The following is a 12,711-nucleotide window of genomic DNA, read 5'->3' on the forward strand; positions in this document are numbered from 1 at the left end:
CTTGTCCACAGGCCATGATTTGGTATTATTGACAGTATTTTACAGGCAGGGGAAAAAGAGCAAAAGGGAAAAAAACAGCAACATGGGATTTGTGCTCTTTATTGCTTATGAGCAAAGATAAGCCATAGGAACTTCTGCATAATAACGAAAGGATATTCATCTAATTTCTCATCACAACGTGACCTTAAGTTACTTTTCATGTCTCTTTTACAGCACATGGCCCATGAGCCTGTGAGAAAAAAACAACAAAACAAGTGATTTTAAACTTATTTGCAGTGTTGCTGCAGTCGTTAGGACTGTGTGTCTGTTGTTACTGTCTGTTATTAATAACAAGTAATACTCATCACTGCATTTAATATTTTCATAAATGAATAAAAATGTACAAGGTGTTCAAAATTAGAGACAGATTTTTTTTTTTATGGCCAATAGACTCCCGATTGTAAACATATAATATGAATGATAATAATAATAATAATTATTATTATTAGCAATAATAATAATGTATAATAAAAATGTTGGATTGTTGATAGTAAATGTTGGTTTCCAAATTGTGGGTCTATTTTTATACAAAAATATTTCAGAAACATAAACATTTAATATTGCGTGGAGACCTTTTTGATGTGTTTTGTTGTTATTTTATTTAAAGCTGAATGATATTTTTTTTTTTTTTAAAATAGGCTTTCTGTAAAACTTACCAAATAAAGTAGTCTTGCATTAGGGGTCTTAAAGGCAAATAATGTTTTCATTAAAAATCTCATGTCTCATTTTAGATAGATCCAGTGTTTACTGCAGAGGTTGAGGAGAGCGTCAAGAGGTAAATATCATCTGACGTCTTCATCTTCCTTCCCTGATCTGATCTGCTCTGCTTTACTTTCATCTCCCTTCTTCACTCTCTGGTACTTGATCTTCAAAGTCTCAGTTTCTTATTACTGCCACTGAAGACCCACACATATGTGCAGGAACATTCATGTGCTTTTTTAAATATTTCTGTTGGTAATCTTTGCAGTATTTTTAAAATTCCCCTTTTAAAATAAGGAAATGCCCTCATTCTCTATATATTCTAATTTATGTATGAGGTTGTGTGTGTGTGTGTGTAGGTCTGTAGGAGTGTATCTGGCGGCTGATTTGAGTCAGGAGGAGCTGCATGCTGCCATGCAGAAATCATTTGCCCTGGTCAACTCGTCTCTCTCAGAGGGAATGTCTGCTGCCATCTTAGAGGTTTGTTTAGAGAAACCTGTCTAAATCACTCATTTTTGGTATATAATTGGTTCTCACCAGTAGTGCAGAAATTGCTTAAATGAGCTTTGAATCTGTGTTTGTTTTGCCTGTTATTAGATAGGATATTATGACCACAATATCATCATGGGGATCTAGTTAATCTGTGTTCAAACCGACCAGATTAGTTAAACACATAGTGGCATTAATGTGCTAAGTAGCTGTTTTCATATTTTCCTCAATTCAGCAGTTCCACATCTTTTCATTATCCTACATATGTGAACAAGCCTCGACTGAAATGGCCAGTATGACAGAATTGAAGTTAAAAAGGTTGTTGTAATGTAAAAGAATTTAAAACTGAAAAGGAAAAGCTTTCTAAGTGCAATCAGCTATCCCATAATGCTTGATTGCTAGCTTGCAGTGAACGCTCTTGTATCTGAAATGACAAGAACAATGTCACATTAATGGGTTCAATCTCAGGAAACATATATATTGATAAAATACCTTGAATGCCCTTAAGTTGTTTCAGATAAAAGCACCTGGAAAATGAATAAATGTAAATGCATTGTGCACAAGGCCAAACAGAGTTAATGTATTGCAATCTGCTGTGTTTTAGGCGATGGATTTAGGTTTGCCTGTTTTAGCGAGGGATGTTCCTGGTAATGCTGCAATAGTCGAGCATGAGGTCACAGGACTGCTGTACTCAAGCCCTCAGGTAATATTTACAAAGGTTTGGATTATCAGTAAGAGCTTAATTTTAATGCAGTGAAATCATATCACAGTTGTTTTTTGTTTGTTTGTTTTCCATGGAGACATTTATGTATAAATTTTGTATTTTACATTTGTATTTTGATGTCTTAAATCCATGTTAAGAGCAAATAAGACAAAAAAAAAAAAATCAGTCTCTATATAAAAACTGTGGTATTTAAAGATTCTCTTTGGGGATAGTTCATGATACAGTGAACATTCTGACATCATTTACTCAACCTCTTGTTGTTACAAATACTTTCTGCCATAGATTATGAAAGGAGATGTTTATCAGAATGTTCACGCTGCTCTTTTTCATAGAATGTAAGTGAACTGTGATAATATGTAAATGTATAAAAGTAATCTATATGACACATTCCAAGTCTTCTGAAAACTTAAATAAAAAACAACACACACTCACCCACACACACACTGAAGATAAATGAGCTTAAGATCTCAAATCACATTAGTGTAATTTTATAATGCTCATATTCAAATTTGCTGTGTAGCGATTGGTTACAACAAGATACACAACAACCAATAGAGTTAGTTAGTGCCCGCCCACTTTTTCAGAGTCACCGGTTCCAGAAGTATTTTTCCCATTTATATGAAGAGATTTAAAAAAAGTTGTTGTTAAAAAAGTTAAAAGCCATGAACCAAGCCAACCAGCTACCAGGAGAATTAACATTAGACTTTTACTTAAAGCAGAGAAGCAGTTTTGGCATTTTTTGCTTGCTGTGAGTGAGTGGTGGATTTTTTTTAACAGCATCATGGGTAATGTAGTTTTTCATTACGGATACTGTTATAAAAATAAGTTGAATTAATGCAAACAGATGGATTCAACAAAAGCAACCTCAGAGCTCAGAACTGGTCTGTCTTTAAAGGTTTATCAGTTATAGTTAAAAATCAATTTCCATATAGAGAAAATGTCTTGACTTCCGGAAACCGACTGTTGAGTTCTATAATGTTTGTCATCACTGACGTTAAACCTGAAGTTATTTTCATGCACTGCATTGACAGATGTGAATGAGATTTCAGATGTAACTGAATTATAATAAGATTATTGGTAAAAAAAAACAAAAAAAAACTGTTTGACACAAAAAGATATCATAAGAGTGCAGAACACTTGAATATGTGAGAAGAAAGGAAGTCATACAGGTTTGGAATGATAGAGGGTGAGTAAATGTTTTGAATATAAACATAATATTACTTATTCATATAATTTTGACTTTTACGAATCTTAATACTTTAAACTTTTTTCCTCAAAATCTTTTTTTGGCATTAATACGCTGCTGTAAAAGGAAGAGTAATGCTGACTGTCTCTTCTTAGCAACATCTCTACCTGCTGGTGACTAAGCTTTGTCTTTAACTTATTTGTGGGTCTTTAGGGGGAACAGACAGACTTAGCATTCATTGTTTGCCATGCTAAATGCCTGAGAGGAGCCCAAGGCAGCTTAAAAGGTCAAAGGGCAAAACTTCTATCCCTAAACCAATCTGCTCCTCTGAGCAGTTTCCAAACATCCATTTATCAAGCTCATCTCAAATGTATTAAAAGCAATAGCTGATCTGAAAATCTGACGTCTCTAGAGAAGCACAGAAAATTGTATATGAAAGCGTTGATGTTTGTTTGCAAGTCAGGATGATTTTGACCATTTGGATGCACCATGTGCCCCTCTATATACCTGTGACCTATGCTAAGCTTTGACCTCTGATTCAAAGAGCTGTTCCATAACAAAGAGTGTACAAGCCTCTCTTGATCTGTAGGTCAGTGTGCTACAGTTCAACCTGCCTGTACTTGCTATTGTCCCATTAAATGGCACAGTGATGTAACCCAGTGATTATTTTTCACACAAATTTACAGTAAAGGAAATGTCAACATACACTAGCGTTCAAAAGTTTGAGGTCGGTGAGATTTTTTAAATGTTTTTGTAATACATCTCTTATGTTCACCAAAGCTGCATTTATTTGAAAATATACATTACAATAATATTGTGAAATATTTTTACATTTTATGATAATTGTTTGCTATTTGAATATATTTTACAATGTAGTTCTGTGATGCAAAGCTGGATTTCATTCCAAAACTAAAAACATTTCTTCATATTTTTTTTAAACTAAAAACTTTTTTTTTTTTTTTTTTTTTTTTTTTTTTTTGGTCATGTGTTTGTGTGTTGTGTCAGGTATCGCAGAAGTAAAACTGCTTAAAAACATTGCATATGCCCGCTTTTTCATTTTTTTATTTTTTTTTTTGCTGTTCAGATTTGGATACTGCCCTAATGAAAAACATCATGGTGAATCAATGCTAGAGCCTCGTGCACAGTGAACCTGTGCAAATGTATTCTTATTATGATAACCAGTGTGGACACATTAGCAAAAACAACTGCAGTCTGCACAAAAAAACAAAAAAAATCTGGACACATAAAACTTATAGTTTGAATAGTCAGATTTAAGAAAAGAAAATCAGTCAGATTTTCCCAAAATCTGCCACACTTTCTTCTGTCACTTAATTAATTAACCTAGAAGCATTTTTCTTCTGTGAATTCTCAGTGCCAAAGATTTGTTTAACCGTGTCCAGCATGAGTCACATCTGTGTGCTGTGCTAAGCCTTGACCTCTGCCTTTTAAGTAGCTAAATGAGAGGTTTAGGACCTGATTCTATATTGTGGAACAAAGAGCCTTATTAAGGTTTAAAAGATCCCTCATGATTAGTTATGTGCTTCGCTACGTGAAAAAGTCAGGTCTAGTTCTCTGCATGCATTAAATTGATCAGAAGTGACCATAAAGACCTAAAATGTAACAGAAGATTTCTAATAAATTTCTAATAAACGCTGTTCTTTTGAACTTTCTATTGATCAAATAATTCAGTTTTTATTTATTCAACACAAAAATGTTTTAAACATTGATAATTATAAGAAATGTGTCTTGATCAATAAATCAGTATATCAGAATGATTTCTAAAGATCATGTGACTGATGACTGGAATAATGATGCTGAAAATTCAGCTTTGCATCTCAGGAATAAATTAAATGAATAAAACAATTCTTTTAAAAACAATAGAAATCTTACTGACCCCAAACTTTTGAACAGTAGTGTGTATCACCCTAAAGTGGTTTTGTTGACGTTGATCAGCTCACTATATTATCCTGCAAATTACACGGCTGTTTAGCAAATAACTTGACCCGATCTACACCTAAGAGAGCCCAGGCGCTTCCCACCAGGCCACATTTCTGTCAAACACACTCATTTACACTCTGGTTTCATCATGGTATTGTGTCAAAGACAGAGGCCTCATGTTGTGGTCAAATCTTTCATATGACACACAAACTCTTTGCCTTTTCCTCATGGCTTCTGTTATCCTGCTGAGCTGAAAGAGAGGTTTATACTCTGCCTGTCACATCAGTGTGAAGCCATCTTCACCAAGAGTCTCCCATGATACCCCTGGATAAGAGTAAACCGCAGGGGGGCACTGGAAGCTGAAGGTGTTTTAAGTCAGGTTGAAAGACAAAGTTGCAACATGAGCAGTTGACATGATGAGTAATTTCACTGTCCTCAATAAATAAGGCTTTTATATTTTCATTATTCAGATAGACAGCAGTTTTGTCCATAATAATAATTGATGTATTTTTAATTATGATTTATGCTACTGTTCGAAAATTTGGGATTTGTAAGATTTTTGTAAATGCTTACTTATGCTCACAAATGCTGCCTTTTGACTTTAGCAAACAAATACATTCAAATCTGTAATATAAAATATTACAACTAAATGTGCATCAGTCATTCCACATCAGACTTCAGATATTATTCTAATATGATGATTTCTGCTCAAGAAACATTTATTTTCATTATCAAACAATACTTTTTATTGTCTTATTATTAATATTATTTTGTGGGAACAAAGATACTTTTTTCAGGATTCTTTGATAAATAAAAAGTTCAAAAGAGCAGCATTTTTTCGAAAGTCTTTACTGTCACTTCAACTTAATGCATCCTTTCTTACTAGTAAGTATTCATTTCTTTAAAAGAAAAATCTTAATGACCCAAAAGTTTTAAAAGGTTGTGTGTTAGTGTATAGAAACATCAAATAAACTTTTTGAAAATAGATAAATTCATGGATTTTTCATGGATAACAGACAAATAAATAAATAAAAAAAAAAAAAGACTTGAAGCCTTAACAAGAATCTCAATGTTCTTGTTTCTACAGGAATTCGTAAGCATGTCCAGAAAACTTCTGGATGACCATGAGCTCCAAGAAAGACTGGTGAGAAATGGAAAGAATTACATTACAACTTGCCACAACCCGATGAAGGAGAGAATATCCTATCAGAAACTGGTGGAGACTCTTCACTGACAGTATGATGGGACTAACATTTGTCTCAGGTCTTTAAGAACTTTTAAAAGGTGAGAGCTTTGTGCTCTTTCTAGAGCTTTTGACTCTGCATTGCATATTTCAGATGGATATGCAAGCCTCTCCCATGACTGCCAAGATAATAGTGGCCATTTGTCTAGGATAAAGTGAAAATAAAGGGAAATATATATTTATAGGACATTGACTTCCTTTGTTTCATCAGGTATGAAAGGGACATACATTTTACTGTACATTTAGTGAGTGTTTAAATTACAATTTATCAGGTCTTGGAACAAGGACAGGTGACCGATCTGGTATTTTTTTCTTTTTTGAGGGGTAGTTATTTGTCTAGAAGCATGTACCTGACATTCATTCGATACTGCAAATGGCCAAGCTCTTGATATGTGCACAGACAGCTACGTTTGCAAGTGTTGGGTGTTCTACCTTTGTTATGTTGCTTGTTTGTAGTGAAGATTGGGTATAAAAGTGCCAGTGTTACCACAGAGGTTGTGAGTTTTCTGGGTTAAAGAATTACTTTGCTAGCAAGAACGATTCCAACCTTTAGGAGGATCTCAGCTTGAACTGAACAGACAGCTTGTATTCATGTGTGCATGTGATAGGACATGACAGGCAAGACATATGATTAACTAAAAATGTCTAAAATGTACTATATTTGATTTTACTCAACAAATGTAAGGTATGAGGTGGGAAATGCACTAAAATAGATGCCGGATCCAGTTTCAGAGGTGCTACATTTAGCTTGTTTGGTACAAATTACACCCTGCTTTTAATGTAGTAAAATTTAGAGTTTTAAACATTTTAAACCGTGTCAAGGCCAAGATTTACAGGCTTAATAAACTCCAAAGACAATTCTCTATTTTTCATAAGCTGATTCAGCTGCAAACTGGTTTTTCTCTTAAGCCCAGATGAAGAACAATGATGCTCTCTGTACAATAAATGAAACACAAGATTGTTTTTAAAGGACACGTTTATTCTTTTGAGGAATTTTAATTTATTCATGAAAGTTACTTTGTTCCGGGATTAAGGTTGGTGTTTAGAGGTTTTGCTAAACATATTATAAAATATTTATTCTATTTGTAACTAAGACTATATGTCTCAAATCTTAAACCATGACTTTCTATGATTGTATTCTACATTTATTTCAATTTCATGGCACAATAAAATATACTGTAAGCACTTGTATACAAACTTCTGTTGAATTTCAGTTCATCTATAGAGGTACAGTAACGTATATACAGTAGTGGTGTTCTGAACTCGTTGACATTTTTGGCCTGTGTGTGGTCTCAGCCAAATGTTTGTACCAGAATATTGTTACATTGTGAGAAAATTGGCCATCTCCAACTTTGCGGTTATGTGGAGTTTTGTATGGGTAAGTGCCACTCATTTTCTTCAGAAAGTGTAAAAATTGTAGTTACCACAAATGTTTTACCAATATGAAAACCTGGGACATGCCAACAGTGCTTTATATTTGAGTATTGAAAGATAACAGATTACAAAAGATAAAAAACTCCATTTATTTACAATTTTTTTTTATTTCTTATCATAGCACAAAGCACTGAACGTGGCTTAATCATGTGGCTTTTAAATGGAAAATTAAACATTGAATGCACGTATAAATGCAGGGTGGCAAAATATCTTCAAAGTGAACTTTTATCTGTACAATAATCACATGCACTTTTGTATAAAAAAATGGAAGGATGCAGAGTAACAGTCAAACAGAAGTGTAATGAAGCATTATCTCAGAGTTTGGCTCTAGAGGAAGAATGACAATTTGTTCTCTTAATTCTTTAAATTCCCCAACACAAAACTCATTAAGAAAGACAAAAAATGAGCTTAGCTGATAACCTCGAGTTATTTTTTTTGGGGGGGGGGGTGGGGGGGGTACTTTTGTACTTTTAATAATCCTCAAAAATAGCAAGATTGTGTTCTGTCCTTTTTATATGAATAGTAATCAAGGCTGAATCAATCTTTCACAAAGTCTAGTCACAAAGAAAATGTCACACCTGTCACACCTTATGAAAGCAATGAAACTGTACTGATCATCTTGACCATAATCATGTGTAGCACAGACCAACAATACGACTTTTCCAAAGAAAGAAGGCATTCAGGTGACCATAGTTGGAGCTAAACTCTGCAGGACAGTGGACCAGAGTTGCCCAGCCCTGGTATAAAGATATACATTATGGGTGCATAAATCAGGCTGCATGTGAGCCAACAGTCAAAGCTGTTACAAAGACTCAGCAGCTGGCACCTCGGGTGTCATACAACTGTCCTCCTTTCCCACCCAGTTAATTCCATGTCCATTCTCTTGTGGTAATAGCTTGGGAGGAGTTTGCCGATCCAGGGATGTGAAGGTGGTGAACTGGACCCTTTTCCTCTTACTAGTGGGTGAGTGTAGGGATTCACTTCGGACTGGTTTTACTGTAGGGGATCCTATACAAGAAACATTAGAGTCATTTGATACAGAAGACACCTGGCAAGAGGTCCTTCGGGTGAGAGTACCACAAGGCTCTGTATTGGGTCCTATGTCGATCACGGCTGTATTATGAGCGTCCTGCTGTAACGGGCTTCCAGTGACGTTCATAACCAGCTCAGCATCTGTTCCCAGCCATACCCAATCATGCCGATGACCAGTCTGCTCAGAAACTTGACCAGGCGTCTGCTTGTGCCTAAATTTAACCAAGTATGATACACAATTTACCATAAATACTATGATAGCCAAGCAGAAGACTCCAAGTAATGCATACATCCCGATCTCCAGGTCTGTGAGTGGACGGTTTGATAGTGGTCCCTCAATGTCATCATCACTGTTGTCATCATCATCATTGTCATTTTTTGGCTCCTGATTGGGGATTTCCACTTGGGGAGGGTAATTATTGTAGTTCACTAAGTTCCCAGAAGCTTTCCCAGTGCTCAACATTGAACCATCAGGAACCTCATTGCCACTCCAGGAAATTCCTGTGCGACCATCGTTGCCAGCTTTTCCTGTACTAAAATAATTTCCAACATTCCCAGGTTTACTGACTCCATCTGAGGCATCGTTAGCCCGTCCCATTCCCAAATCATTTGCAATGCTGCCAACAGTTGAGTCTCGCGCTGTCGACTTGACTGTGGTGGTGATCTTCAAGGCACTTTCCTCACGCTCAGACTCTGAATTCCTGTTTGAAACCTGTTCTGGTTGCTGCAGTTTCTTTTCAGAGTCTGCCTCCTCTCCTTCATCACCACGCTTACTGCTGTTGTCTTTCCCAGTGACACCAGCAAATAGTCCTGTGCTGTTTCCCGTGTCATTATTGTTGGTGCTGCTATTGTCAGGACGTTTGCCGTTTGTCTGGAAATTTACTGTTAAGCTCCCAGTGCCTACAGCTAAAATGCTTTTGCGCTTGGATTTCTGACAGACCTCACAAATGGTCATCTCGGCTCTCACCAGAGTTCCTTGGCCTTCACCTTCTGCCACTATAGTCAAAGGTGAGTCCTGCACAGAGATCACACCCTCATCCAGTGATGTCACAGCCAGGCGATAGTGAGTAGGATCATAAATATCCAGTGGGGTGAGGGAGCCATCACTAAATTGCAGCCAGGAGCTCAACACTGCCTCCTGCAATAAGAATAAAATTTAATTTGGCCATGTTCTGTATGGTGTCTTGAACATTTAACGTAGCAAGGACACTGTAAATGTTACTATATTTTTATTAATATAATTTGTTATATGGTACCAAAATTGGTATAGAGTTAACTATTAAATTGTACTAGAATTTGGTACCAACTACAGACTGAAAGGTTGGTATCGTGACAACACACACACACACACACACACACACACACACACACACACACACACACACACACACACACAACTACTTACTAGTTGTTTTATATTTATATTGTGTACACACAGTATATATATACTATATTAATTAAATAAAACAGTCTTTAAAATACCTTCTTTTATGTTTCACAAAATAATGAATTAATTAAGTTAACTGACAGCCCTAATATATATGTATGTATATATGTATATATATAAAATCTAAAATATTTATGCACAGTATAAATTTATTTTGTACAAGATTGCTAATCTTTGCAAATCGTCTTTTCTAATAATGTGCTAGTTAGCGATTTTCACGAATGCGGCTAAAGTTTAAAGTCTCTCAGAGAGTGGCTTGAAAGAGAGGGGCGGGGTAAACAGAGCTCATTTGCATTTAAAGAGACATGCATAAAAAATGGCTTGCTGTAAACGCAGCTGTTTTTGACAGGGTAAAAGGGGCGTTGTTTCACATTACCATTGAGACATTTTAACCAAAGTATGTTATAGACTTTTCATTAAGACCTTAAAGAATCATCAAACTGTGGAAAATGGGCATCCGATGACCCCTTTAATAGCTAAATTAGCAATCCTTTTACTTTCAACCTGTTACTAATTCTTTAGGTCTAAAATGTAAATATAACAAATTTATCAGTTTAAATTTATTAAATATTTATTGTTTGAAAGTTGTAGACAAATAAGTGTTTTAGACATTAATAGGTGCCCCAAATTTTGGTTAGTATTAAAGAAAGTGCTGTTAAATTACTTGTTTAGGATTGCTGAGTACTTCCTGTGTGGTTGCCGTGGCGCTTATGGCTCGGTTACTTCCTGTACTGAGCTGCAGGCTGAGTGTGAGACCACTGACCAACTGCAGGCCCAGTTCAGTGATGGTCACTCGATCATCCACAACCCTCACCGTCTTCTCCGCCAGGATGGAGTCTGACAGCGGGGAAAGGACCTACACAAAGGGAGACACCTGGTTACTGAGGCCTGCATGAGATCAATACTGATTTATGTGTGGCCTGGTCCATTACTCTTGTCGTATGTAAGACAAACTCAACAGATTCAATTTTACCTTTATAGAGGTAGTGCCCACATCTTGTCCTGACAGAATCCTGCCTGCCTGCAGACGGGCAATATTAGTGTCCTCCACCTTCAGGAAGTACCGCACCAACCTGGTCACATCCACCTGCCAGTCAGAGCCCAGGAAGAAGGCCTGTGGCTCCCGAGGGTCTGACTGCTCTGCCACAAAGTGTGTGAGGACTCGGACCAGAGCATGCTGGAACTGCAGCATACAACCCCGGCCCTTATGCTCTTCCTCACTGCTCCAGCCTGGTTTGCTGTCAGGGACATACAGATGTTACTGACAACCCACTTATAGTCATGTAACTCCATCTGTCACTTTTCATGGTCTTCATAACAGCTTAGATAAGGCCTCATTTGGAAATGCACCCACATGCACAAATTTACATAATTCAAATAATATTAAAAATGCCTTCAGGTACGTTCAAAACAGTCATGAGCGCACATGAGACAATGATTGGATCAAACTGTGAATTAATGAGGGGCTGTTTCTGCTTCATTTAATCCATTATGCAACAGTATTTAAACTACTCATAACCTTACACAATCTTATTCACAATTTTTCCACAATTCATAATCTACCTGACCCTGTCTGAAAGTGGATTTAGAATTTAAAAGCATTTTCTGGTTATAATGTTCCAACTCTTACTATTGGATTGTGTTAGTGCTATTTTTTTATCTTTTCAGAGATCTTTACAATCATTCAATGCAATCATTTTTATATTACATAACTACATATATATAATAAGTTTACATTTAGATTTTTTTTCTTTGGCATTTTAATTAAGTTTGTTTTATTTCCTCTGTCCCTTTTGAAATTTAATGAGGCCCCCTGTTTGAGAACAACTGTTCTAAGCATTGCCACAGTAAAAAGCAACAGTAAGTAAATAAAAAAGTGCAAAGATATTAGCATAACAAAAACAATGTTCAGGATACTTAAATGCATTGTAAGCTGATTACATTTATATTCCTTTATTTGTTATTCAGAACAAATGCTAATCACAATATATGTGTTAACTAGAAATTGTGCATTTGAATTGCGGTCATTGTGTGTTTGTACCTTTTGGTGGACATGATGGGGATCCTCCAGCTCTTGATCTGACTCAGCTCTGTATCAGACACATCTATATCCAGCGGCAGACGAGGAAACCACACATTCATCTCCAGCTGAGCACTCAGGTAGCTGTAGGTAAAGTTCACCAGCATCCGCAGTCGCCCTTGGCTTTCTTTTCCATTCACATAGACAAAGTTGCATCTGTCAGACACCTGAGGGCATCCAAAAATGATGTTTTATGTTATTTATAACTCTGAACAAACAGGTTGTTCACACTGTAGTTTTCATTTTCTGCTGGATTGGAACGGACTTGTGTAAGAGGATTTATTGGTGCTTAGTCCCAGTAAAAACATGACTTTTGAGATCAAGTATAATTTAGGTTCAGATCAGCATTTACAGATTTTATTTTTAAACTGCTTGAGATTGCTTTAGTTATTTCCTTTAT

General features: G+C 36.1%; 2 protein-coding genes across 7 annotated transcripts in view; one reads left to right on the forward strand and one right to left on the reverse strand.

Annotated features, from left to right (window-relative positions):
- glt1d1 (glycosyltransferase 1 domain containing 1) overlaps positions 1-7,500 on the forward strand; it is a 30,434-nt gene extending 22,934 nt beyond the window's left edge. For all 5 annotated transcript variants that reach the window (XM_042730049.1, XM_042730045.1, XM_042730048.1 and 2 more), the window contains 4 exons: positions 771-814; positions 1,098-1,218; positions 1,832-1,930; positions 6,163-7,500. In XM_042730049.1, coding sequence (XP_042585983.1) covers positions 771-814; positions 1,098-1,218; positions 1,832-1,930; positions 6,163-6,309 — 411 coding nt within the window. In that variant the 3' untranslated portion in view covers positions 6,310-7,500. The remainder of the gene's footprint in view (positions 1-770; positions 815-1,097; positions 1,219-1,831; positions 1,931-6,162) is intronic.
- Positions 7,501-8,198: 698 nt separating this feature from the next.
- The window catches only part of LOC109092622 (transmembrane protein 132D), a 44,183-nt gene continuing 39,670 nt past the window's right edge, over positions 8,199-12,711 (reverse strand). For both annotated transcript variants that reach the window (XM_042730043.1, XM_042730042.1), the window contains exons 6-9: positions 12,273-12,478; positions 11,205-11,469; positions 10,896-11,087; positions 8,199-9,922 (exon numbers count right to left, since the gene is read on the reverse strand). In XM_042730043.1, the coding sequence (XP_042585977.1) occupies positions 8,555-9,922; positions 10,896-11,087; positions 11,205-11,469; positions 12,273-12,478 (2,031 nt within the window). In that variant the 3' untranslated portion in view covers positions 8,199-8,554. The remainder of the gene's footprint in view (positions 9,923-10,895; positions 11,088-11,204; positions 11,470-12,272; positions 12,479-12,711) is intronic.

The sequence above is a fragment of the Cyprinus carpio genome, chromosome B8 (genome assembly GCF_018340385.1).
Source record: "Cyprinus carpio isolate SPL01 chromosome B8, ASM1834038v1, whole genome shotgun sequence".
NCBI lineage: Eukaryota > Metazoa > Chordata > Actinopteri > Cypriniformes > Cyprinidae > Cyprinus > Cyprinus carpio.